General features: G+C 45.4%; 4 protein-coding genes across 4 annotated transcripts; 3 read left to right on the top strand and 1 right to left on the bottom strand.

Annotated features, from left to right (window-relative positions):
- Positions 1-599: 599 nt before the first annotated feature.
- On the top strand, positions 600-1,706 carry LOC6548840. Its single transcript, XM_001975318.3, has 2 exons — positions 600-1,343; positions 1,544-1,706. Exons 1-2 carry the CDS (start codon positions 750-752, stop codon positions 1,655-1,657), a joined length of 708 nt encoding a protein of 235 aa, XP_001975354.1. The 5' UTR covers positions 600-749; the 3' UTR covers positions 1,658-1,706.
- A 647-nt stretch (positions 1,707-2,353) lies between these two features.
- On the bottom strand, positions 2,354-4,504 carry LOC6548839 (NADP-dependent malic enzyme). The gene has a single exon (XM_001975317.3). It carries the CDS (start codon positions 4,351-4,353, stop codon positions 2,449-2,451), a length of 1,905 nt encoding a protein of 634 aa, XP_001975353.1. The 5' UTR covers positions 4,354-4,504; the 3' UTR covers positions 2,354-2,448.
- A 7,350-nt stretch (positions 4,505-11,854) lies between these two features.
- On the top strand, positions 11,855-13,721 carry LOC6548838. Its single transcript, XM_001975316.3, has 3 exons — positions 11,855-12,427; positions 12,608-12,822; positions 13,367-13,721. Exons 1-3 carry the CDS (start codon positions 11,920-11,922, stop codon positions 13,472-13,474), a joined length of 831 nt encoding a protein of 276 aa, XP_001975352.2. The 5' UTR covers positions 11,855-11,919; the 3' UTR covers positions 13,475-13,721.
- Positions 13,722-14,728: 1,007 nt separating this feature from the next.
- Positions 14,729-16,253, top strand: LOC6548837 (mono [ADP-ribose] polymerase PARP16 homolog). Its single transcript, XM_001975315.3, has one exon. The coding sequence runs from the start codon at positions 15,023-15,025 to the stop codon at positions 16,097-16,099; it is 1,077 nt and encodes a 358-aa protein (XP_001975351.1). The 5' UTR covers positions 14,729-15,022; the 3' UTR covers positions 16,100-16,253.
- The last annotated feature ends 10,520 nt before the right edge of the window (positions 16,254-26,773 follow it).

Genomic DNA, 26,773 nt, shown 5'->3' on the forward strand with positions numbered 1-26,773 from the left:
ATTCTTACAATAAAAGAAGATTTGCGCTTAACCATCATTCGAATATACCAAGTTCAAGGTTCCATTTGAATCATTTCAAACGCAGATTCACGAGCTATCGAAATAATTCCGGAGAACAACAAGATCAGAATAAAAGAAGAAATTATGAAAACAAATTAGGTGTAAACACATAAAAAGTAAAATGCAGTAAATAAATGTGATAAGATTCTTTAATAAGCAAAACTGAAGCTAGTGTGGTCTTTTATTTCGGGAGGCGACTGTAAAGAGGCAACAAAGGAAGCTGTTCTTAGTCGAATTCGACTTCGAATGCTCATGAAACACAATCTTTATTCATTTCGAACTAGAAGTGGTTTGAAGAGCATAAGATCAGCGATAAGAAGAGAGTCTTGAAATACACATTTTGTTCAACTTGTCGACTCTCTGATACCCTTTTGATTTAATCGGTAAGTACCTGAAGAAAGTGCTCAAAGAGTTAATTACTTCTAGACATATAACAAAGTAGGAGAAGTATAGGACAAATCAAACATAATAATAATTCAACTTAGTATGCCCTGCGACAAACGCTTCATCATAGTGGGCTAAGCCCAATTTAAAAGAGTGAGAGCAGTATGATTACATATGCAGTACGGCTATGTATGCCATACGCAAATTTTAATCTCATTTACAATTTTTTTGAGTAGTATTAAACAAACCGCTGAGCGAGTCGCATTCATCATCACAATATATGAACCAGTAAAAAAGCAGCAAATATGAGGACTTTTAGACTGATGCTGCAGTTCCTGCTCCTAAGTTTGGTGCTGGTCTCGGGAAGCTTTCGCTATCACAGAAGGTACAAGTACTCCCCGGAGCTGATGGCCGAGCTGAAAGACTTTGAAAAGCTGATTCCCACAGTGACCATCGACGAAGTAGTTGCCGAGCATATGATTACGGACTCCGGATTCCGCAAAGCCATTAAGTTTTTGCGCAGCTCCGATTTCAAGAGGCTGCAGCAGCACATTGAGTCTCTGCCAGAAGTGGTGGATCTGATTAACTTTGTGCACCTCAACGACACGACCCAAAGTACTGTGGAAAAGTACTGGCATCGAAACAACACATACAACAGGCTTCGCAGGTCGGCGCATTATGACCTTAGGGAGCAGATTGTTTTGGTGCTATTTGAATCGCGTTCAGAGGTCAGGCAGTTGAGTTCCTTCACCAGTTTCGTGCAGGAAATTCTGACGCATTTGCCCCGTGATCGATTTGTGGCCCTGATCAATGAGAAGCGGCAGAAGAGTGCTATATTCGCCAAGTTCTATCGGGCTCTGAAAAGTGCAGAATTCAAGGCGAAATCCGAGGCAGCATGGGTAAGAAAGTGGCTCTTTGGCTACAAATATTCTGGAGATAATAATATCTTGCCACAAGTAGTGTATTCCATTTCAAAGTATGTGCAAAACATTAAGAAATTGCTTGTATAGCTGCAAGAATCTTTACTTTCTGCTAGTTTATGGTCATCCTAACCAAATGTTTTCCTTCCTTTAAACTTCCCCAATTTGCCTGATTTCAGAACACCACCAATGTTCGGAGCGTGGTGCAAGAACTCTCGCGACACGCCATCGATGCCCAGGATCTGAAAACCATTGGCTATGAAGTCATCTCGTGGGGTCCCAACGCAGTGTGAGCCATTTCCTTCGAGTTAGGGCCAATAAAACTTTGCGGTGAAGCTAAAACGACTTGGGACAGTCCAGTTGTATTGGCTTGTACAAAAATATGTGGCTTTTGAAAACTGCAGCCGGGAACTCCACTCGTGCCAAAAGGCCAACTGATAAACGTTAGCCGGAAAGTGCAGTAAAAAACCTAAGCAAATAATTCAATATGACAAAGAGCAAACCGACACAATGCCGGGCTGCATTTCATTTTCCCTATTGATAAATGGAATGGAATATCGCTGCTTTCGCTCAGACGCACACCTGTCAAAGCCAGGAGTACACACACACACACAGGCACACTCAGACACACACATGCACACTCAGACACACGAGCAATTTAATTTGTCTGCATTTTTGCTGTGGCTATGTTTCCTGCCATTTCATGGTGGTTGTTTCAATTATTTTATTGTCGTACTGCGATAGTTTCGAATGCAGTCCCCCGAGAATTCTAAAACCCATCCCAAAACATGCGCCCACCCACACATGCAACCATAGACCATGTCGTACGTACATGTATATACATACATACGAGTATAGCCACACAGCATGAGTTGACACATGAAAATTGCATGCAATTAATTGCCCGCTGGCGTACTTGTACTCCGACTTTGGTTCGAATCGAAATCAATATGCAGACTGGGCAAACAACTGTTATTAGACATGATATGCCATGCAATTTGGCCCCCAGTTACTGGGCCATAATCCCAGCTTTCGGCCCTCTGGTTTAGTTCGTTTAATAATGGTCGCCACGTAAGTACAGGTCCTAGATGTTAAGGGTGTAGTACTTGCGGGATTCCGTGGTGGCGATACTACGGTTTTGCATGCAGTAAACGTCAACGATGTTCATTCGGTACTCCGGGTTGTAGAGCGAGTGCTTGATGTATTCCATTGGGTTTTCCGGCTGCGGCCACAAGGTGGCCAATCCGCGTCTGAAGGCGTACGTGAAAATGGCCTCGGCCATCTGCAGGCTGATGCACTGGATCTTCCTCATCGGCGGATAGACGTTTCGCTTCTCCAGGTCACAGGGCCAGACCAAGCTGGCCAATCGCTCGGCGGCCACGCAGAATGCCTCATCCGGAATGGTGGTGAATCCGGCCAGTATCACGCCGCAACTTATTCCAGCCACCAAATAACTACTGGTGCAGTGCCCCGGCTGATACCACTTGTTGGCATATTTTAGCGGGGGAAGCTTCGTTCCCGAGATGAAGATGCATCGACCCTTGGTGTAGGAAAAGGCATCCTCCGCAGAGCACTCGGCTTGTTCCAGGGGTCGCGATAAGGCAAATATCACAGGTTGATCAGAGCTCCGCTCCATGGCGCGCAGGACATCGGGGGTAAAGGTATTCGGCTGTGACGAGCCGCCCACCAGGACGTTGGGCCTCAGCTCGTGAATGGCCTCCACCAGGTCGAGGATCGGAGCCCGGGGGTTGGCAAATTCCAGCAGCTCTTCGGGTATGTCCTTCCTGCCCATTATTATCAGTCCGTTGGCATCGAAGAACCAAATCTTCTCCCTGGCCTTCATTTCGATGAGGCCCTCACGTTTCAGCAGGACCATACACAATCGAGCCATGCCAATGTTTATGGCCTCGGCTCCGTAGAACAGGAATACGTTGGAGGAGAAGAAGGCTCGCTTCAGTCGGTTGCAGACAATCACTCCGGCTAGAGCAACTGCAGCCAGGCACTGGAAGTCCACGTCCACGATGCACTGGCGGGCGCGGTATAGCTCCAACTGCTTCTTGGCCTTCTGGGCCTCAAAGTCCTTGCACAGGATCAGGGCACGTGATCCATACTGCTGCATTACGGACAGCGAGAATTCCTCAAACAACTGGTCGTACAGTTCTTCCGAGGCACGAGGCTCCCGCAGGCCCGTATACATTGGATCTTGCAACAGTTCCTCGTTGTTGGTGCCCACATCCAGCATCACGGGCAAACAATAAGCCGGATGGATGCCCCCGAAGACCACATTCTGATGCAGGCTGGAGAACAGCACGGGCATCTCATCCACACCCAAATCACCCACACTCAGAACGGAGGCGCCATTGCTCACCAGCAGGCAGCGAACACAGCGGTGCGGCCAGTTGGCCAGGATTTGTGAAACGTGCCCCAGATCCTTAATGCAAATGTACAGGCCCTGGCCCATCGAGTACAGCATTCTGTGGATGCTGAGCAGCTCCAACGAGCCGGAGACATCTGTCATGGGCACATAGCGATCGGGATTTGAAAGCAGCAGGTAGTAGAATAGTCGCCTATTCCGACGGGAGAGATAGGTCAGATATATATACCGCTGCACGCTGGTGGTAAATGATTGGATGAGGTTTTTGCAGGCATCCAGCTGCTCTTCGATCGTTCGCACTGCCACCGGAAGTAGTCCGTGAATGGACAGCACTCGCCGTTCGTTCAGCGTGAAGGCCAGTCCCTTGTTGTAGTTGGAATGGTTGAGCATCCAGAGGCCATTGACCATGGATCCGCTCAGGCGGGTGTCCATTTTCCAGAAGGTGTCCATGAATCGGGGCATGTAGTCCAGCACCTCGATCTTGTCGTAGTTGCTCACGCACTTGAGCTCCTTCTCCTTCTCTTTCTCAAGCTCCGCCTTCTCCTTCTCCTTGTCCTTCTTTTCATTTTTCTTTCTTTCGGCCGACAGGCGGCTCGTCCTGGGCGACTTGTGCATGGTGTCCTTGGGCAGCACGGTGTTTTAGGTCGGGATGTGTTATTGGATATGTAGGCTCTAACCAAAACGGGGAGGTGTCTGCGTGTGGGATATTACAGTCCGAACAAGACCTGAACCAATACTGACGAAGATAGGGTCGCCTGCTTGTTCATCTCCCACTCATTTGCATACACTGAGCCAATAAATGTGCAAAGTAAGTCTCTTCGGAACTCAGCATTGCCTTTGATAGGCATGACATAAACTCTTTAAGCAAAGGGACTTGATTATCAAAATAATATTAGTAGTTAGGTTAATTTTTTTAGAATCGAATAAAATAGTATAGATAAAATAATCATAAAATATATTACAGTTGAGTTTAATAAAGCTCCAGAGTAAGGCATGTTGATAGTTGTCGTTTTAGCAATTTGAATTATTTGAAGCTAGATAAAGTGCAATCCACATACTTAACAAATAATGCACGCTCGTAATGGGATCGCCACTTTAAATGTAATTAATTTATATTTCCCCCAGTGCAGCAACCCGAAACGTAGACCAAATTCGAGACCGCATCCAGCATCTCCATTCCCCGCGCATCGCCTCGCCGCATCCGCATCCACATCCAAATTCACATCCACATCCACATCCGCAGCCACATCCATCCGTCCCACCGGGCATTATGCAAATTGTGTTGCGCACTTTGCGGCGACCTCAAACTCGGAGTGACATCCTAAAATGTCGCCACTTCCGCTTTGGATCTAGACCCCCCTACCCCATTGCCCACCCCCTTCCACGCCCCCCGCGACGAACAAGTTTGTCAGAATTTTGATGCAAAATATCAACAATGTCGAGGGCTTTTGGGTGGTGAGGAGGGTTTTGTTCGGCTGGCGGCAACATCAAAAGCCCGCAGACCGTGCCAAAGTCTTGGCCGCACCTTTTATGCTAAATACGCGCGACAGACAACACAGCCATTGCCATTTGTGGCCATCAGAAGTGCACTTGGCCAGCGGAATCTTAAGTGGAATGGCAACCGAGTAATATTTTTTGGCCCCAAACCGAGGGGCGGCGAAGGAGGGCGGAGGGGCGCAAAGAAACCGAGCTGGGGAGCATGGCTGAGCATTAAAAAACAAAAGGAACCGAATGGCCCGGCCATAAGCGGCTTAATTTCCTGGGAAAATGTCTGGATCTGGGGTTGTCCAGCCACCCAGGAGCCACCCACTCACCACTGCCACATTCCGATGAGACTAACTGGGGGGAATTCGTGGGGGGAAAAAATTTAAATACAGCAAAATTCCATAACTAATTGGAAGTGGAAAAGCACAATACACACTACGGGCTAGAGTCCTTCCGAAATCCAATTATCTACTGAGATGCACAAAACTCTGTGGGAATGGCAAGGAAAGTCGGCTGGTGTTGAAGGATATGTGGTTGGGCCGGAGGTTGGGGTGGCTTTGGTGGTTTGGGCGGCTTGGTTGGTTGGGTGGCTTTGGTGGGTGGATGAATGTGCATCACAAGTTCATAATGAAATCAATTTTCAATCAATCGTTCGCATTGCAAAGTAGCAGCAGCAGCAGCCAGGTTGTGTTCTTCCCAGCTCTCCTGGGTTATACTCTTGCTTCTGGTTTGTTTCGTTTTGCTTGGCTCCCTGCTCCTTGGTCCTTCGTCCTTCTTTCTGCGTCCCTGCTCCTTGGTCCTTTGGCCAGCCGGACATTTGCACTTTTTTCGCATTTGCAGTTCCAGTGGCTTGCTTTTTTAGCCCTCCGTTTTCGGCCACGGATGTGCTACAAATTGAATTTCTGCCGCGGGACACATTAAGCGATCGCCTGCCTACGGCCTTTGGCATTTGAACATAAAAATTTATGCGATTCGAGCGGCATCGAAATGGGAATGGGAATGGGTGTAGTGACTGGGGGAATGGGTCTGCAGGTGCTCGTCCTGCACAAAGAATGTTTATGCGTCGTTTATACAGAACAATTTGAATATTTTATGGACAAAATTCGATTTCGGCTCCCTCTCGTCCAGTACGTGCACTAAAAAAGTTTTGCATATGGAAATTGATTTCCTTTGACCACACATACCAGTGCTCGTGCATGCGATAGTCCTGCTATAAATACTTGTGCGTCCATGTCCGTGGCCAGGTCCATGTCCACTTTTTGGTCATTCACACGCACGCTTAGGCAATGCCAAAAACTCTGGTCAATTCGATGCTTGACAGTTGTCAGCCAAATAGAAAAAGGCCAAAGAACAAAAGTAATTTGCACCTCTGCGAAAAAGTTGCGAAACCTGGCAATTTATATGCACCACGTGGCACTTTTTTAGAGCCCCTCAATCTCTCAAAATGCACACCAAAAAATAGTTGTTTCAAACTATTAACGAAGCGTTTTAACAAAAATAAATTAAGAACTCACTGAAAATCTAAGTCTTTGTCCAAGTTGTTTAGTTGATATGCTATGCATTATGGATAAGGTCTTTAAAAATTGTCTTAAAAATTTGGCATATTATATTATCATACAATTTTCTAAAACTGATTATGTAAGCATTTATTTTTAATTTTGATAATTTTAAAACCTTGGTGTTGAAGCAGCTATAATTTTCTCCCCGTGTGCGTGCACACAAACAAACGCTGGCCGGCATCTTATTATCGAAATGGTCGAAATTGGAAAATTTTTACTTTCAAAACTTTAGCAGGCCACAAATCAAATCGAATAAACCCATATGGATTTAGTCGCATTTGCAGCTTAAATATTCGCAAACCTAATACAGGCAGTCAGCTAGTCAAAAAAGCTGGCAAAAAAAGTGAAAAAAGTGAAAAAGTGCAAAAATAGGGGCGGAAAAAGTGGTGGTAAGCCCTTGGGGAAATTGTTGCAGTTTATCAAATGTTTTCGCATCGCATGTCGTGGCCAGTGCATTTTGGCAGTTTTATTGAAATTCCCATTTATCCAGCGCCATGGGCATTTAATGAATGTGTCTCACTATTTCACAATTTTGGCATTAACAATTTGGATAATTTATGGGCCTCCACGGGTTAGCGATGGCGCAATGAAGTGGGCCTAAACTCCCGAGTCTGGTTCTTAAATCACTTAGCTAAAATGCGAAATTGAAATGCTCCTGGCGCAACACTCAAATAAATGTCACATGACTGTCGGTGCTGCTGCTGTTTGCCTTTGGTCCCCAGGCCTCGCAGAAAACAGCTCAAAGTGAAAAGTCTTAAATAAAAAATTTATAAGCTTAATAAAAGCGATGCAGCAGACTCCGATGCTCAGCGAGCAGTGCTGCGAATTTCTGTCGATTCCTTGTTGTTCATATGTATACATTTATATATTTATATACATATGTATGTATGTATAAACATATATATGTGTATACTGAGCACACACGACAAACTTTCAAATCGGGAGCTACGTGCGTCAAAGCCAAAAAGCCCCAACTTTATATCGCGCTATTTGCCCGCTTTTCCCAACCTCCGCTCCATTTTTACCCCTGCTTTTACTTTGGCAACTTCAAAAGACTTTTAGCTTATTTTTTAAGTCCCCTTTTCTGTTCGATGCTGCTGCCGCTGCTTTTCTTTTGCTTTTGCTATTTTATTTAATTTTATTTCATACACATCTCTTGGCCAAGTTTCTGGTGCACCAGAGTGCTGGTGTCGTTGCCTACTTAACCGGAATTTACTGTTTATTTGGCTTATATCGGCAGTCCATTGCCCGGCAGCCGGACATAAATATTGGTAGAAAAAAGAAGCGAGTGCAGGCGGGGGCAGGCTGAATTATGTAATTAACTTGTTGCACGCTTGCAAAATGGAGAGCGAAAACTATTCGCAATCTGGGCAAAACTAATCGCATGTATCCGGCGAATAATTCCGCCGCAAACGGAGCCGCATTAGTGGCGAATTAAAGGACCCATAAACACGAAATCAGCGCATGCCAAGCGCTTCCAAGGAGCCAAGTCCGCATAAAAATTGTTAACGGAAGCGAAAATTAATTAAGCCACAGGCCAAGGGCAAAGCACGCACTGCCACGCGATGGGAGGGGGGAGGGGGCTGTGGCGCTGCTGGAAAAGTGGGCGGGGCGGAGCGGAGCGTGGAAATCGGTCATCTGAGGCTGCGGCGCTCGTCATGGAAAATATTGAACGCCTGCCTGCTCCGGAGACCGAAACGCGCTTTTAGACGTGCTCAAATATTTGCCAAACGTGTCAAAAGCGCCGGAACACTCTGCTCTCCAGTTTGAAGAACTGAACCGGACGGGGGCAGCCCCAGCTATCCAGCTACCCAGCTATCCAGCTATCCAGTTATCCAGCCATACCCCACCACCCCGAAAGTGCCAAAAACCCCAATTGATTGAAGGTTGCGCAGGCGGCAGGCGGCAGTCAGCAGTTGGCAGTTGGCAGTTGGCCATCGGCGATGACCTGTGTGTAAGGACATAATTTCGGTTTTTGTTACGGTTTACTGACATCCTTCGCCAGGACAGGAGATGGAAATCAAAGCCAAAACCGAAATATTGATTGACAACTGACGGTGGGACAAGTCGGCGTGGATAAAGCGCATATCGATTGATCTGTCCGTCTATGAATAACCAATATCGTAATCAAAACGTCACGCTTGGTAAAAAGCGTCACAGACATGTGGCCATTTATTAAAGGTTGCTTTCTTCCCAAAAATATATCCATTAATGACGGAGTGGGTGGGCATGCATGCTAAAATTGCTCAATATATTTTCATAAATGTCACAGAGCATATGAATAATTAAGCACTAATCTGCAGCAAGAATGGAAGTTATTGATAAATAGTCTACTTACTGCATGAAGGATGTGACTTAGTAACTACCACATTTAATATTTTATTTGGATTTTGAATGAATCCATCTGGCTTTAAGTAGCTTGCTAATCTGCTGACGCTTCGATTTCGGAGACATGCAGCCAATTAAACAACACTTTTTGCGACGTGCAACAAAAGTGGCAGCCAAGCTGGCAAAAGAAAACATTAAGTGTGAAGCAGATTACAAGAGCCCCAAGGAAGAGGAGTGGGGCTGCTCCAGCTGCTGAATCTGGCAAGAAGTTTTGGGGACAGGCCGCCCGGCAAGGAATCGGCCTAGACAAGTTAATTTATGGCAGTCAGTGAACCATCGCAGATACTACAGGCAACGTCTGCTGATGCCACAACTCAAAGTGCCTCCTGCAGCCCCGTTTTTCTGCCTTTTCCTTGGGCTTTTCCACCATGCAATCCCTGCAATCGGATTTACCACTTGGCTCCGGCACGCTCCCCTGTTCTACGATTTTATTTTAATTTTTGTTTTTTTTTTTTTTGTTTTCCTGCGCTGCGGCTGTTTGTGCGAAAACTTTTGCTAATTTGCGGTAATGTTAATGCTGAACTTTGCACAAAATTAGTCAAGTTCTTGGCGCGGCTCGACTTGGCGCTGCGGATTAAGCGCCATGTTACGCTAAAAGTGTTAAGTTGGAAATAAATGTTGACACTTGCGGTAAAGCGGCGCTCTTATGCCGCAACATAAACAAAAGGCGCCTGGCCAAGAAAATCACTTTAAAACACATGGCGTTGTGGGGCTAAAGCCAGGCAGCATGAAATTAACTGGCCTCCTCGTCCTGCCAGGATGCACTGCCTCCCATCCCCATCCCCATCCCCATCCTCCACCTCCACCTCTTCCTCTTCTTCTGCGACGACCCCAGGTGCGTGTGTACCGCTGACTTTGCCGGACTGCAGTTAATTAAGTCGCCGCCAAGTTGGGCCGAAGCCACCTTTATGGCAGCTGAGGTATGCCAGGAGCTCGCTGAAGTATTCTGGTTGGGCGAAATTAATTTATAAGTTCGGTCCGCTTGACACACTTGGGAAAAACTCCATAAATATATGTAATTCACCACAGCATTATACTATAGCTTTTAAAACGGCATTGTTTGAATCGCATACTATTGCCTTTAATTTGCAAATTAAAACAGCATTTACCATTTATCAAAGCCGCTTTAAGCCAATTACTATTTAAGCCACCTAAACAGTTTGTCATTAAGGAATGTGGGAATGTAAGGGAGCATACAAAAATGGGCAATAATACATAAATTAACTTAATTTTAAATTGTTCAAACTAATAAATATGATTTAATTGTCTAATAAATTGTGCTGATTTAAGGATTTGTTCAAGCTGACGCACTGCAACTTTTCACTAGCTAAGGTAAAACATATTTCAGTGGTTGAAGATCACACGCTCGAAACTAATTAAGCACTTATAAGCGACTTAAATCGAATTAGTTGCAATTTCTCGGAGTGCAGGATAACTGGCATGGCCAATTGTTTACGGCTCCAACCGACAAGCCGACAAACCGGCAAACCGACACCGGCAAAGTTTGAGCCCTCGAAACTTTGCGCTCCAAATTCATAAAGTGTCATACGTTACGGTGGAGTCGGTGGAGTCGGGAGCGGCGTAGTCTGGGCCAAGTTTTAATCAAGTTGGGGGCTTAGTCAAATAATTTATGTAAAAAATTGCGGTGCAACTAAAGTTCGGCCGCCTGACGTTGACGACGATGGATACAAATACAATTATTATTGGCTTGTAGGCAGAACAATTTACAGGCTGCGGCTGGTGGGATGGTTGTAATAAATCAAGCCAAGTGAATAAATCATATCTGAAAACGCGGCGCGACGAGTGTGGAGAGTGTGTCACAGTTGACACATGCGGCAAACGGCGACGACGACATGAAATAATGACATGAAAATTGACAATTTTATTCCTACTTAACTTGCTGAATGAGCAAATGAATACATCAGCCGGAATGTGAGTGTGCGGGCACATATGCATGTATTCACATATTTTATGCACAGTTTGACAAGCGAGCGAGCTGGAAACGAGACCTGAATGGACGCCTGAGCGATTGACTGACTGGTTGGCTGAATGACTGGTTGGCTGAATGACTGGTTGACTGGTTGACTGAGTGACACACACAGTGACTAACCGGGTGACATTCCCGCCAGCTGTCAAAGTGTGAGTATCACACTCAAACACCCATTAGGGGTTTGTGTGTTTCGGGTGCGCTTTTCTTTGATTTGCATCGGCGGAAATGCAGCGATCCGAACCGCCCACAGGATACCCGCCCATTTACATAATTTACGAGTTCAAGGGCTGCTTAGGCCCCAAGTCGTGTTTTATGGGCTGTTCGAAGCGAGCGATAAGCCATATAAATCAATATTTCATATACTTAGGCTTTAGGATGCACTCAAAAAACATCAAGCAACTGTGCACATTGTAACACTAAAAATGTCATTTGAGTGTTTGAATTTTTTCACAGTAGCTAACTGTAAACTTCTATAAATATGTCATTTTATTTAATACTTTAAACTTTACGCACTCACCTTTTTTGAATATTATTTTCCGAGTGTCGTTACCTCACTTAGCTGCACCTCGGTCATGAATTCCCCCAAACAAGTGAGTGTTTTCGTTGAACGTTACTGATTAAATTAAATAATCGCTCGGACAAAACGATTGTCCGAGTCTGGAATGGTCTCCAAAGTCTCCATAAAACTGCGGACAAAAAAGCACCGTGAGAAGAGACTGTCAGAAGTTCAGAATCGGCACAGAAGATCACATCGGCAGTATGAATCGCGGTCACCTGCTAGTTTTGGTGGTATTTGCCACTGGAATTTCCCTTTCGATGGGTTTTCCACAGGACGAGCTAATACGGCCGGCTAGTGACGAATCGGATGTGAGTGGCATTGGCTTCGTGACCCTCGACGGAAACGCCAGCGAAGAGAGTGACGAAAGCGACCAAGGCAATGCGTCCGATGATTTGATATTCTTGAGTCGCCAAAAGCCAAATACGGCCAACAATTCCGTCGATTTGAGCGCCTTTGTGGCTCTGATTCCCCTGCAAGAAGTCCAGTCCATAGCCGCCCATTATTATCACCACGATGCGGAGTTTCAAAGGGCCTACGCCTTCCTCGCCAGCAGCGACTTCGCGGACATCAAGCGGAAGATACTTCAGCTACCGGAAGTCCTGGAGTTCACCAACTATCTGGGTGCCCACGGTCTGGATGTGGTCAAGGTGATGCACTCGGTGGCCGGGGTGTTCAAACCCTCCATTCTGAACTCCGCTGCGGTCAACGGTGCGTATGAGTATTGATTTTTGTCGGTGTAACCAGTCTGCTTTTAATTATGGGCATTCTTGTCCATGAAATCCAGCAAAGAGACTATGAATGCATAACAATACAATACAAAATTCTATTAATTGTTTTTCATTCCAAGTCGCACTAAGCCTAAATGATAGCCATTTTCGCTTTTTCCAGAGGCAACCAAAGCCACAGCCACTGAAGATGGCAGCTCCTCGGCTGGAGAAGCACAGACGGGCCTCCATGGAATGGTGGAGAGGGTCCTGGAAATTCTGCCGCAGGACCAACTGTACGCCCTATTCTTCGACGAGTTTGAGAGCAACAAACAGTTCGCAGCATTTGTGGACAGCATTAGCAGTCCAAAGTTTGCCAAGATTTTGAGCGGCTTGCAGGTGAGCTGGGAAATCCCGGGTCCACCATGTGGTAATTGAATTTCAGCCAGGGGACACGCTTTGTTTGCTCGATGCCCCACTCCTGGCTGTGCGTGTGTTTGGGGAAAATTGTTTAAAGGAATTCCATTCGACTGCTAGCTCCATAATAATTTCCTAGAGGGACGTGAGAAAAATTCCCGATTGCTTTATTGAGTTTTGGCCAGAAAGGTACAGGTTAAAAGTGGGCAACCTTTATATGCGATTCCGTATACAAATCAACTTCCGTTGATGCCTCAGAATTTTCAAGTGCCACCGCCTTTTCTTTTTATGCTTTTTTCGGCCGCTTTTCCCACTGCTTTTCCATTCGCCTCGCTTCTAATTGGCAATTGAGCTGGGCTACGTGAGGCACATATTTATGAAATCAAATCGACAGCCAGCAGGCAATTTATATTTATTTTTCCCAGCCCCGAAACCATATACATTTATCAGCCATTCCGATGTAGAGAGAGTGTTTCTGATAATTGATTTCACCGCACTGATTCACGTCTCATCTTCTGCATTTCAGAACTCATTGCCACTGCGAAATCTGCTATTTATCCTGCACAACAACAGTATCTACGTGGAGCGGATTGTGGAGTCCGTGAAATCGTACCTATCCATCTCCAGTTTTTAGTCTGCTTAAGTCTTAGGGCTTGTTTCTAGCTGGCTGGTGGGTTAAATGTGGCTGGTAAACTGAATGCAGTTGGTTCTGACCCGCTAAATATACTTTCAAGTTCAAAATATCATGTCACCCCATTTTGTTAACAATGTGGTAAATAAGTTATCACAGAGCGTCCGTTTATCTGCCACTTTTTGCCCAGCAGGAGCATATGATATGGGCCCCATTTAGTGTGTAATAAACGGAAGGGGTATCCTTTAAAGAGATTCGTTTGTCCTGGTGGCGGGAAATCGATGGGAAGTGGAATTATTTAGCAGCAAGCGCCTCCGGGGAATTGACAACGCCAGAAGAAACTTGGGCATATTAATAACATTGCAGGCATCCCCGAAAAGGCTGGCAAAAACAAGAGGGTTAAATGACGTCAAAAGTTTATCTGCGAAAAAAGTTGCCACGGCTGTTGGCCCTGATTTATGCCGCCGAATGCCAGGAGACGCCTTCAACGGCGCAACGCAACAGTTGCAACTCTCTTAATGTCGGCGTTTATTTGAATAAACTCCAACTTTGATTTCACAGGCAGCGAGCACGGCAAAAAGTTGCAAACTTTTTCGGTTAACTGATTTCCACACAGACCCACACCTGCAGCCTCGCGCTTTTCTGCTTTTCCGCTTTTCCGAGCGGGTAGAAGCGGTGCGGGGAAAACAAAAAATTATTTCCTTCTCGCGCCTCCCCAGGAGACTCATAATTTAGCCCGAGTATATCAATAAATTACGCATGCAGCGGCAGGTGGAGGAGCGAAGGACCCAAACGCCCAACGCCCAACGCCCAACCAATGGGGTTGCTGCCGGAGATAAAAGTATTGAAAAAGTATCCAATTAACTGCGTAGCTATGATGCAACTTTGACCATTCCAACTCTGCCCCGTTGGCGAGGCATTGGTAGTTGGTGGTGGGTGCTGGGTGGTGGGTGGAAATCTCGGGGCGACCAGGTTAAGTCACCCCCGACATAAGGTGAGCGTCAGCCATCAAGCGGCAGACAGCAGGCATCAGGCATTCGACATCAGGCTCCATTAATCAATTACAGACCAACCAGCCAGCCACCCAACCATAACCCATCCAGAAGTCACACTTGCCAACTGTTACTGTGCATGCACTCGAAAAAAATACCTACTTCGAAATAAGCCCAACGAATTTTGTAAGATTTAATAGCCACATCCATGGACAAGCAAGGGAATCTTTAGAGTTACTTTGTTCTAGCGCCCGAACACTTCAAAGTGAGACTTTCTTGTCAAATTTGCTGTAAGAGTTTAATTTCCGAACATTACTTACAAGAAAAGAAATTGTAGTGCGAAATCCGTTTGTTATTTTTTCGAGTGCATTCGAGGACGAAATTCAATCTCCTGCAACCAGTCCGGGGCATTCATCCGACCTGCGACCTGAGCGACACACTTCATTCGATTGTCGAGATTTTCGGAGGCTTAGATTGATGCCCGACGGCTTGCCGAAAACTCTGCAGAACAACAATTTCCAAATTTTAGTCTCGGAAGGGAAATCAAAATCCAGTGGAAATGACCCTGCTTTCGGGCGCCACATCAGTGGGGTATCCCAGTCAAATGCCGGCGAAAAGGATCAGCTGGCGGCGTTTGGTATCACTGCTGCCGCATTCCATAGGACTGCCCATAAAAGCGGTGACGCCCCATTTGAGGGACCTACATCTCGTACAGCGCCGTCTCCAGGACGATTTTCTGGGCTGCGAGGCTCTGTGGACGATTTTTATGGCCGCCGCCTGGAGCTATCGCTACAGAACACGGCTGAGACCATTTCCCAGCCACTGGCACACCATAGATATGGTGTTCAATACGCTGGGTGATGCGCCCAGGCTGGAGGTGCTGCAGCAGCAGCTCCTGCACTGCGACTACCAGGACTGCTCCCCCAATGTGGTGCGTTTGCTAACCGACATCTTGGTGGAGCAGGCCGATCGCGTGTCCTTGAGCTCCCTGCGGCCCTGCGAGTTCGAGCAGCTGTACGCCCACCTGGGCATGCCCTCTCCCAAGCGTGCACCCACCCAGATCTTTGAGGTGCGAACGGGCAAGGGGAACGAGATGGGCGAGGCCTATGCCCTCTTGCGGCAGCGGAACAAGGAATCCGTTCGCCTGGGCTTCTACGGCTGCAAGCTGGAGAAGCTCTATGCGCTGCTGAACCAGAACTGCCTGGCGAACGGAAAGTGCCTGGAGCTCACCTGCGATATCAATGAGGCCCTGGCCAGGAGTAAGCCCCAGGCTGGCTTGGGCGGCTCCCGGTGCGGATCGATACTGCGCTGCGTGGCTGTGGTGGAGTTCGTTTTCCAGGACAACGAAACGAGCCGCGATAAGAAGCAGGTGATCATCAAGGATGCGAACACCATGCAGGTATCCTATCTACTGCTGTACGGCCAAAGCTGCAATGAGTACGCTATCGAGAGGCAGATCAAGCTGATGGCGGAGCCCGCTCGAGAACTGCTCAACTGGGTGGAGAAATACCAGGATGAAGCCATATCCTTGGGCGTTGGCCTGCTGATCGTTTCCTCGATGGCTCATTTCGGAAGCACTTTCTTTCGCCTGTTTGCTCGCAATGGTTTCCATGTCCTCAAGCGGGGCCTCCTTTAAAAATTGATAGTCCTCAACTTGTATTAGCCATATCCTGTGACCTTGAACTGCAACCGAGCTGTGTTGCCGACTTCAGTTTGATTTTCACTGCAGTCGGCAACAGAACTCAGTGACAGGCATCTGTGGTGTGCGAAATGAAATCGATTTGTGTCCTAACTCTTCTCAGAGATTCCATCTTCCTTTGGGTAATTTCGTGGGAGTGGGTGGGCTAAACTGGCGGACCTTGGTGTTTCAGTACCCACATAAATAACAACAATTTAGCATTCACAAGTGACGCAGTAAAAATTTATGCGCTCTCGCACATTTTCAATTTTCTGCAATTTTTCTAGCAATTGTGTGAAATTCCTTGCGGCCATTGGGCAGCAGCAGCAGCTTCAGCAGACGTTGCATGTGGCAAGGACACAGACAGATTTGTGTGTGTGCTTGCACTCGGAGAAATATCAGAGTACCAAGTGCATTAAAAGGGCGAATGCTATACAACTGCACCAAAGTTGTTCATTTGCAGATGGGCTTATAAATTCAATGAAACATTTGTCTTGATAAAATGTTTTATCAAAGTTCCTTCCATAGATCATTGTCTTAGTATCCCACCACTATCCAAATTCAAGTTCGCCAGCGCTTTTGCTTTATGTGCACGTTCTGTGAGCATTATGTGCCGCCGGACACTTTTAGGGCCACACAATTTAGAGACTTGGCTGGGCTAGATTTTCCATTCCATTTTTTCAGCACGCTTTTCCTTTTTTGCGTCATGGAAACCCGCCAGCAATGTGTGTTCGTGTGTACTTATGTGTCGCTGGCTGGCTCCGCTTTTTACATATGCTCGTCTGCTCGTTGCTGCTAGAAGTTATGCCTGGAATTCCAAGCTGCCGTTCGATGGCCGGACTTTTCCGCCGCTGGTCAGATGGCCACATGGCCACATGCTCCTCTGTCCAGATGTTAGATGGCCGGCGGAGCGGGAGGAACGGCCGGCGCATTGCTGGCATTTTGAGGCGTTGCTTGTGCGAGGCATTTTTGCAAGCCATATTTCATTGAATTTACATGCCCAGCTCGAAGGCAGTTTTCGCCCCTGTTTGTGCTGCAATTACCGTAAACTCTTCGCCGACGCTCTATCAGTGCTGATTTAGACCCCACCTCCCACCCAAAGCCCACTTCACCGACCCGGCCGACAGTTCGCAGCAACCATTAATAAGGGCACACATCAAAGTTGGCACTCGCCACATAAAATTCAATTTAGTGGCAGCGACACCAAAATAAAAAGGCCATCCCCTGAGTAGAGAGCTAAGCCATGATGCACATTAGCATGAGCGCACAGGAAGAAAATATTGCACTTATGTGTTATGAAAGCTTATTTATATATATATTTTTTAATTATGATTTTGCACATTGCACATGTTATGACTCGGCTATTTACAAATATTCATTGCTATTACAAATGAACTCTCCATTTTTGCGCAGTGCATCGAAGGGCAGGGGTGGTAAACAGGTTGGAGTGGATAACAGATGAAGCAAAATAGAAAGTTCACCCACTTAGGTTCTGCACTCGAAACTGAAATCAAAATAAATGTCAACGCTGCTGTCACACAAAGCCAAACCGATTTCTCCACCGCTTTCTCCACTGCTACATTTCTCCGTTTTTCCGAGCTTTTCCGGAGCGAAAGAGAGTGCCATCCCCCGATTTTCGCCAGTTCGCCGCTTGGGGTCGAAGTTTTTGACTTCCTTAATGACAAAGTGTGGTGACGTTGGCTTCCCTGCATCCAGACGATGGAGCTGATGATGATGATGTCGATCACAATGCGGCAAGGACGTTGATGATGCAATTTCCCTGGCCGGAATGGGTGGTGAACGGCCCACCCCATTGTTCGTTTTGTTAATCTAGCAAAATTGATAAGGTGTGAAATTCTTGATTTTATTTTCTGCGTCGTGCGCAGCGAAATGTTTTCCTTTCTTCGAACCACCTTTTCCTTTCTCCTCGCTTTTGATTTTTCTCCCCTCCTGGTTATTTTTGGGGTTTTCACTGTTTTTTTTGGGGGGGGTGGGGTGTGCGTCCTTTGATGTTCTTTGATGAGGTGTTTGTTTAGTTTTTCCAGAGTTCGGTGATTCCTTTCCTTGTTTCTTTGCTTTTTTTGATGTTACGCCGTTGTAAACGCAATTTGGATACGATTCGGGCGGCAAAAGCCCAACCTGTCTATCACGCTTTTTTCCATTTACATTTTAAACGAAATTTAATCCAGTTTGTGGCAGCGCAACAACACCTTCTGTCATTTGCTTTGAAATTTAAATAAGCAAGGAAATTGACTTTGCAACGACAGCAGACTCATAAGAACAGGCCACACAACCGGCAGCGGTACATTCCGTTTTCCGTGAGTTTTCCATGCGTTTTCCCAGCGTTTTCCCTGGGCTCCGGCTTAATTATTGGCCCGTCAATTGCACAAAGAGAACCAGAACCAGAAACGGAAACCGAAACAGAAACAGAAACAGAAATTGTTCAAACGTTGGCCGGGCATAAATTGATTTGTACCGACGTGGCTAAAAACAAAAAAAAGTGAAGTGTGGCCACCGATAGTCAAGGGGTAGCCAGAAACCCCTGCCGGCGAAATCCGGGCAAGTGCAACGTGCAGGAAGTTCCCCCAACGAACTGCCAAGTTCTCCATTTCGATTCAATTCAATGGGATTCGGTGCGATTCAATGCATTCAAGTGGGGGAGTATCCAATTCCGTATTGGGGGATTGTTTAATTATTGGAAATACTCGCACCGAACTCAAAGGATACCCCACCTCCGTCGCGTGTGTGTGGGTGTGTGTGGGTGTGTGTGTGCACCCTGCTAATCAGTGCACTAGCTGCATCCGCCATTATGGCCAAATGCAAACTTCAAGTACTTCGTCCTTAATCAGGTGTCCATATCCATTGCTTAGTGACCACAACATCAAGAGCCCGATGGCCGAAGGCAATCAAGATGCCACTCCAGTGCACTGGAATGAAGCACTGGAAAATGTATAGTCGAACAATCATACATAATATGTATAAACAATTATGAAATAGACATTGATATAGACAAAAACGCAAAAGGCCAACTAGGAAGGCTACTCTAACTATTAATTATGTTTATCAGTTATTTAAGAGTACTTCAAATGGCTTGGTATTTTGCTCGGTGTCGTGCTGGCTCTGCGATTGGTTGAATCTCAGGTGGATAGAAGTGTGGGGTGCTGAGATCAAAGTGCCTTTGAGTCGCTCAAGTGGCCACGCAGATAATGCCCGGCACAAAAGGTCGTGGTCATATGACGGTCTGGGCCAACTAATCGCATCGCCAGCAGCAAATGGACCAGCTGCCACAGCTGCAGATTGCGCATACGCAGTGTGGTCCTTCGCTTAGGTTTATTTGTCACGCAGCTCGGCTGTCCAATTGATTTAAAATACGCCCGATGGCAGCCTAATTCGCTGTCGGACGGAGCAGCCAACATTTTGGCAAATTTAATTTTCGCTGCCAGCCCGCTTAGTTGGCAGAGTCTGTTGCATGCGCATTAATGCTGGCAGTTAACTTAATTTTGTCGCATTTACCCACACATTAAAGAGGCGGCAGCAACGAGGCAGCTGTCGAGCTCGCAGCGCTCCAAACTCACAAGACAAACAGTGCCACGCGAGACAAATAACTGATGGGCGGCGTCCGTGGCAGGTTGAAAAGTCTGCGCCGCGAAGTATGCAATGCACAGAGCTCATCAGCGCAGCCCGCTCGCAAACGCAATTTGCATCACACTCGGGAAAATGCCACAGCCATATTTCAGGGCCTCCAAAGTCTGTGCAGCTTGTATCGAATAATTATTACAAAATTAAAGGTATTTCCACATTTGAAATATTTTTTATGGGATCAGCGCATTTGGTAAATTTCAAATTGCTCCTTAGTTTTAGAGTGTACAATATTTTCCCCAGTGAACCAGTGAACACAAGGGCCCTGGAGAAGGGAGCACGGGGTGCTAAGTGAGTGAGTGATGCATACCGTAGACGATGCAAGTTGAAGGAAAAATGGTAAATTACGTTGACAACGCGGGCAGCGGGAGGGGGAAATCCCATTGTGTCGCGGTTTGGTTCTTGGCCCCCAATTTGCATGCAAGTATTCTAGATGCGTGCTGTTTATTTATGATTGCATTCAGTGCCCTGTGCCCTAAAGCCCCTACCCACGCATTTCTCAACCTCTAGGGCTATAGATATATTTATGCCCCTTCGCAAATGACATATATGTGCAGCCAGAGCCATCAAGGTGCTCTTGAACCGATTAAATATAAATTATTGTACAAAATTTGCATATAGATTGCCTGGTATTTAGTACATTCCGCCACAATTTAAATGCATACTAATAATTTACTTTTTAATATCCACGTGTTTTATTTAAAGCTCTTTATATCTATTTTGAATATAATTCAAAGCACTTGCTGCATATCACTGACAAATTGTACAGCTTTAAGGTCGAGATAAAAACCGTTTACTTCCGTGGAAATGTTGTTGATGTTTTCAACATGCTCCGGCAGTTGAAAACTCAAACGACCACCGGCGCTGTCATCGAGCATGTCAAAACAAACATTATAATCCATAAACTCCGCCCGAATCCACCCACCTATTGGCGACCCATGTGCCCATGTGCGTCTCTCCCGGGGGGTGGCATATTTTTAATGCGTTTATGCTAATCGAGCGGATTTCGATGCGGCTTGCCTTGTTAAATGTGCCAAGGCTGGACGTGTCCGTAGAATAGGAATTCCGATGGCAGGGGCTCAGATCAGTTCAGTTCAGTTCGGTTCGGGTTGGTTTGGTTCAGTTGCTACCCGGCTGTCAACACACACATTCTGCTGATTGCCATGTGCGTTGTCTTTCCCAGCGAATTTGCATAAATTGCGCCCAAGTCGAATTTGGGATAGAATTGGGGGCAGAAGCGAGTGGCATGGGGACTGGAAAGTGATGAGTAAGGAGCCGCAAAAACGTCGCGTCATTCGGGAGAACCCTCGTCCTTGGCAATTACGGGGCCTCAGGTAATTACGTAACTGGCAGCCTCAAGTGTCCTTCACACTCACGCCGTAGTCCACAAAATTATGCACCGACATTGAAATTGAATGACTCTGCTGAATTTGACATCAAGTTTAAATTACTTTGGCAACACATACACAAAACACACACACACAGCCGCTTTCGAAAGTTGCAGGCGTATAATCAAGTGCCACGTCAATGGTCAGACAAAATTTTCGCAATCAACGTGGCCTTTCCCCCTTTTTTTGGGGCACCAAAAATTTTCAATTATGCGAAATTTGGTTTCTTTTGTTGCACCCGCTGCTGCTGCTGCTGCTGCTGCTGCTGCTGCTGCTGCCTCTGTGCCGAATTAGGCACAAAAATTCTCAATTGAATTGGCCCTGATAATGACAACTTCATGCATTATGCCTGCCCCCGGGGCCCGGGGAATACGGACATATGGGCCATGCACCATGGGCCCAGGACCCAGAACCCAGAGCCCAGAACCCAGTTCCAAGGACCAAGGACCTCGTCCACAGTTTGAACGACAGCGACAGCCGCTGAGCCACTGAAGCATTCAAAAACTTGACAATTTCGTTCACCGTCCTCCTGCCACAAATATGCGATTGCCTTGTTCTGCTGCAAATGAATGGACCCCCCGAATCTCCGGGTCCGGGTCCGGGTGCGGGTCCGGGTTCAAGTCCGGAGCCCCCGAATGCCCAGGCCCAGAGCCAACGAAACGCGCCAGTTTGTGCAGTTCGTCCATTTTTTCGTTAAGGGGGTATCCCCCTGGGTTGGACGAGGTGGGCGGCTGATGGCGCTATGTGGTGCAAATTTTCACAAAAATGTACCAAACATTTCGCTGTACATCGAGCATGGTGCTCCGCCCCACCCCCTTCCCTAACCGATCCTTGTGGCATGTGTGCAGGCGTTGCCGCTGACGGCTGGATGGCCTAGCAGCCCCCATTTCCACGCCCTTTCGCCATTTCAGCCGTGCAAACCATGGACCAAATGCACGTCAGAAGGCTTTCCCCTTTGCAGAGAACTATATTACTAAATACAGGAAATATATATTAGGAAATAACTTTAATGAAAAAAATTAAATCCAAAAAAAACTCAACTGTATTTATTAGTATTGTACAAACTATAGCAAGGTCACTTTTTAAGGTCACTGCATACTCAAATAAAAAGGTTATAATTGATTGTTGTAAAGTTGTACAGAATAAACGCATTTTTATGAAATATTTTTTGACTGTTGAATTCTTTTGGTATATGTATATTCGCCCAGTGTACGTACCCCTTTCCCACGGCACTCGTGAGCGGCTGACTTATGCATTCATCCATCCAGTCAGCCGCCAGGATGCCCCGGCGAGCAAAAGAGCGGGCGAGTGTGTGTGGTTCACTTTTAATAAATTCATAAATATTTATGTATGCAAAATTCGGGCCAAAATGCTGCCAGCAAGCGACTGCGACTGCGGCTGGTCCACCTAGCAATCTATTCAATTTGCCAGCAGGAGCAGGAGCAGGAGCATCGCAGTCCACATGACTGGCAAAAGATCGAACAGGACTACCATATCCTGGCAGGCTGCAGCACCACATCGAGGCCCAAACACGAGAGACAGCAAAATGGCGATGGATTGATGCGGCATGTCACAAAAACCGCAACAGCAACTGCAGGTGTGAAGCGAGGTGGGACATGGTGACATGTCCTAGGCTGAGACATGAGCAATTTCCATATTTTGTGACTGAGCGAGTAAATCATGGGCTAGGATACAGGCAACACCAGGCAGACTACTACACCGTCGAACTATGCAAAACGGCAAAATGCCTCTTGCCAAAGATTACAAGAATGTAAACGGGGTTGAGCACAGCTGACTTCCGCTACACCCACCCACCCACTCATCCACTCACTCCACACACACAACTCCCAAAGTTGCGAATCAATTTTGGCCAGAGAGTGTGCAGCAACATGTTAATAATATCTTGAGCTACCCTGTCCAGTTGTGGGGGAATCCCCCGCAGAAATTGAATACTTTGCTGCTCTTCTGGCTCGGAGCGACTCTGATGTGACATCATGAGCATGGAGGATGCAGGATGGATGATGGAGGATGGATGCCAAATGGGAACGAGGCGTATAAATCACAGCAGGCGGCACTCACGGAGCACTCCTATTTTAATCTCGTTTTTGAATACTCGTTAACTTGCCTTTTGTTATTATTTTGCTTATTTATTTTTTTGATTTTCACGCGTATTTGCATACAAATGCGACGGACTGAGTTGGCAACCCTGGCAATGGCGTTTGCGCGCTGCCTACACGCTGTTGAAATGATTTAAAATCAATTTATTTTTTTCTATTATCCCTATGTAAATCATTTCAGGACAGACAAGCCGACGGACCCGGAGTGAAGAAAGTTTCCATGCAAATAAATCAACTTGATGCGTGGCCATAGAAAAAGAAGCATAGCGAGGCTAGAAAAAAGTAGAGTGAATGAATTTGGAATTATTTACAAATTCGCAAACAAATTTGCACATGACAAGCGATTGCGATAAGTGGGGATGGATTATGGTCGGGGAAAGCAGCTTTAAAGGCGGCTTGATTCCGAGAAAATCTTCGATTGACTGCCCCAAATTGAAATATTAAATTAAAAGGGGCCTTAAGAGCAGATAAGTGGAATTTAACTTACACTCGAAGGCTTCTGTGTTCTATTATATTATCAAATTGGTAGTTTTGTTGTGGTTGCAATAATAGCTAGTGATTCTGTATTATATTAAAATGTGACAATTGTATTAGCAGTAAAAGTAAAAGTATCTGGAGGTGTAAAATAGTAATTCGTTGATATATGTGCTTGAGTAAAATTCGTGCTCAAGTTGCTTGTATTTATTTATACACATAATAATTTGTTATTTTAAGAATGTGGGTTTGGTGTAGCTGCTTGATTAATATTAGATATGATTACCCCCATTCAAACATGATTTTATTAGGCATTTAGCCACGTTTATTGCTTTATAAGTACTTCCAATTTACATAGCCTCGAATCAGTGCCACGAAATATGATAATGGTCGACATTATGCCATTACTGCATTCACCAAAACAGATATGACATCCATGTAATGACATTTAAATGAGCACTAAGTTTAAACAGACCAAGCGAAACTCATTAATATTTATGCGCAGAAATTATTCCATTCGGGTCAATGTGTGACAAATGGGCAATCAAATATTTATTTGCCACAGACAAAATGCAAAAAATCACAAGTGCTGTACAAAATTTTAATATGTATAACTGCATTTAATGGCCACTGAATATTTATAGAAAAAATTACGCACAAATGCAATAATAGCAAAACGAAAATTAAAGGAGTAAAAACAACTAATGCGCGGTCAAAAAAAAAAATTCCACCCAATATGAATAACAAATCGTGATGAAATTTACATTGAAATGGCCGCAAAATGCAAACAAATAGAAAACAGCCTGCGAAAATATCAAATTGCATAAATAACTAATTAAATTTAAATTTGCAATTTAATGAGCAAAATTTGCGAACGTGCGAAGACTCCAAATTAATTTTGGATGGCGTCATGTTTTGTTTAAGCAGTTATGAGCTTTTCGTCCTTTCTACTACACTCATTACGCATACAAACAAATCCCATATGAAGCCCTGTGATCTGTTTGACACTTTTATACCTGTCACTCGAACCGGAAAAGGGTATACTATATTCGTTGAAAAGTATGTAACCGGTAGAAGAAAACGTTTCCAACACTATCAATAACATATGTATGTTCTCTTTCAGGATCACGAGTCTGTCCGTCCGTCCGCTTGTCCGTCCGTTTTTCTGTCCGTATGTACGATTGGGATTAGCCGAGTCGATTTCCACCGAGCGACGGGTCTATTTATATCTGGCACTTCACTATAGGAGTAACGGGTACCTAATAGTCGCGACACTTAACTATAGCATTCTCTCTTGTTTTTGCTGTTTTTTTTACGTTACTTGCTCTGGAAACTTTCCTTTCAAATAAGTTTTTCTTTGGCGTAAAGTTGGGCGTAATTAAAAATTTTCGCTTTTTATTCAAGATCAGGCTAATTAAAAAGTTTTGACCAAACCAAAGGGGATTGAGAGCAAGGTATTTAAAACTTATAAGAAGCTTGCCAAAGCCCTCGAAACCAAGGATATGAAATTCCCTGGGTGACAACAGAATAAACAAATAAAATGAAATAGAAATGGAAAATTATGCTAGAGTAAGAGTACCTTGTGCCAACAAGAGTATTGTCGAATGGACGCCGAGTAAATATCACAGCAATCGCAATTTTCATGAACAAATAAGAAGCCCTAAACTGGGCTGGCGAACCTTGAGCATCTCGACGGAAACAAAAATTAAATAAAAATAGCTCTGAGCCATATGCCAGCAAACTACTTGAGTTGGCAAGCAGTTGCTAACCCTCAACTAGCTAAACTCTGTTTGAGTTCAGGGGTTGGCGACGACCACGACGACACTGCATCATTTCCAAATGAAATAAATCAAAATAGACAAACAAGCAAATAAATAAACAAACAAACAAAGCCAGCCAAGCGAACAAGGGGAGTACAGTGGAGACTGGACAGGCGGCATCACTCACTTGGAAGACAGTAAACAAGCCGCACTTAACTAGAGTGCACTGTTAATAGATGTATCTGCAAGACAGGCACTACATCGATTAGCTATTTGAATGCAATATTCAATCAATAGAAGTTTAGGAGCAATTTTCCGATGTAAAACTAATTGAATTTTATAAAAAGAATAAGCTACCAAAGCTGTTCAAATTGGTATATTAAGCAAACATTGCACTCAATACTAAAAAGCCACATTTCTAAGTCTATTTTTTTCCATTTAAGGTTTGTCTAAGTGATCACTTCTAGGTTTAGAAATGGTCATTCACGAAATGTAGGGTTCTGTAAATATAAACTGGGAAATGAGTCGCTATAAAACCTATATAGGGTTCACTGAATTAATTCAGTCTTTTTAAGTCTATATCAATTTAAGTATGAACGCTTTAATATCAGATCTATAAAGATGTAATAATCATTTGGGTTTGCGGATTACAAGGGGAATTAGTGTGGACAATTACATTTTTTATTAGGTAGGATTTTGTTGGTCCCCTTGCAAAGACATAAAGCTGTATAGGGACATCCGCACAGAGCCACCCACACTTGAAGGTCCGAAAAGACTGAAAAGTTAAGCATTTTTTATGGCTAGCAGCATTATGATAATGAAAGGCAACAAAAAAGCGGCGCCATTGACACTTAAAATTTAATGTGTGTGGCATTACGTTAAGCACCTGGCTCCGAATGCAACCCTTTTCGACGCGACTCACACTCGAAAAACATACATAACATATACTGCAACGATCCGCAGCACATAAGCATATTAATAACGCCTTTATGCCGCAACAAAGGCAGCTGCGAGTTGGAAGTTGGGGCTGGGAGCTGGGAGCTGGGAGCCGGGAGCTGCTGGGTCAAAGTTGGGATGATGAGATGATGGGGCAGACGAGTGGCGCCGTGGCGGTTTAATTTAATTAAACAACATCAATCCGCTGTATACGGACGACCACCTTTGGCCCCTCTAATAATGTGACCGAGTAAAGGCCACACTTGGAGAAATATTCCGACCCAAGGGGGAACAGGTGTGAGTGCTAGGCTTTTAAAA

This window comes from Drosophila erecta, unplaced genomic scaffold (genome assembly GCF_003286155.1).
Source record: "Drosophila erecta strain 14021-0224.00,06,07 unplaced genomic scaffold, DereRS2 tig00000092-arrow-pilon, whole genome shotgun sequence".
NCBI lineage: Eukaryota > Metazoa > Arthropoda > Insecta > Diptera > Drosophilidae > Drosophila > Drosophila erecta.

Excerpts from the sequence above, each read along its gene's own strand:
- LOC6548840 (XM_001975318.3), top strand. The coding sequence starts at position 750 with ATGAGGACTTTTAGACTGATGCTGCAGTTCCTGCTCCTAAGTTTGGTG. Across the intron at positions 1,344-1,543 it reads CGAAATCCGAGGCAGCATGG|AACACCACCAATGTTCGGAG; the intron begins GTAAGAAAGTGG and ends GCCTGATTTCAG.
- LOC6548839 (XM_001975317.3), bottom strand. The coding sequence starts at position 4,353 with ATGCACAAGTCGCCCAGGACGAGCCGCCTGTCGGCCGAAAGAAAGAAA.
- LOC6548837 (XM_001975315.3), top strand. The coding sequence starts at position 15,023 with ATGACCCTGCTTTCGGGCGCCACATCAGTGGGGTATCCCAGTCAAATG.
- LOC6548838 (XM_001975316.3), top strand. The coding sequence starts at position 11,920 with ATGAATCGCGGTCACCTGCTAGTTTTGGTGGTATTTGCCACTGGAATT. Across the intron at positions 12,428-12,607 it reads GAACTCCGCTGCGGTCAACG|AGGCAACCAAAGCCACAGCC; the intron begins GTGCGTATGAGT and ends CGCTTTTTCCAG. Across the intron at positions 12,823-13,366 it reads AGATTTTGAGCGGCTTGCAG|AACTCATTGCCACTGCGAAA; the intron begins GTGAGCTGGGAA and ends TCTGCATTTCAG.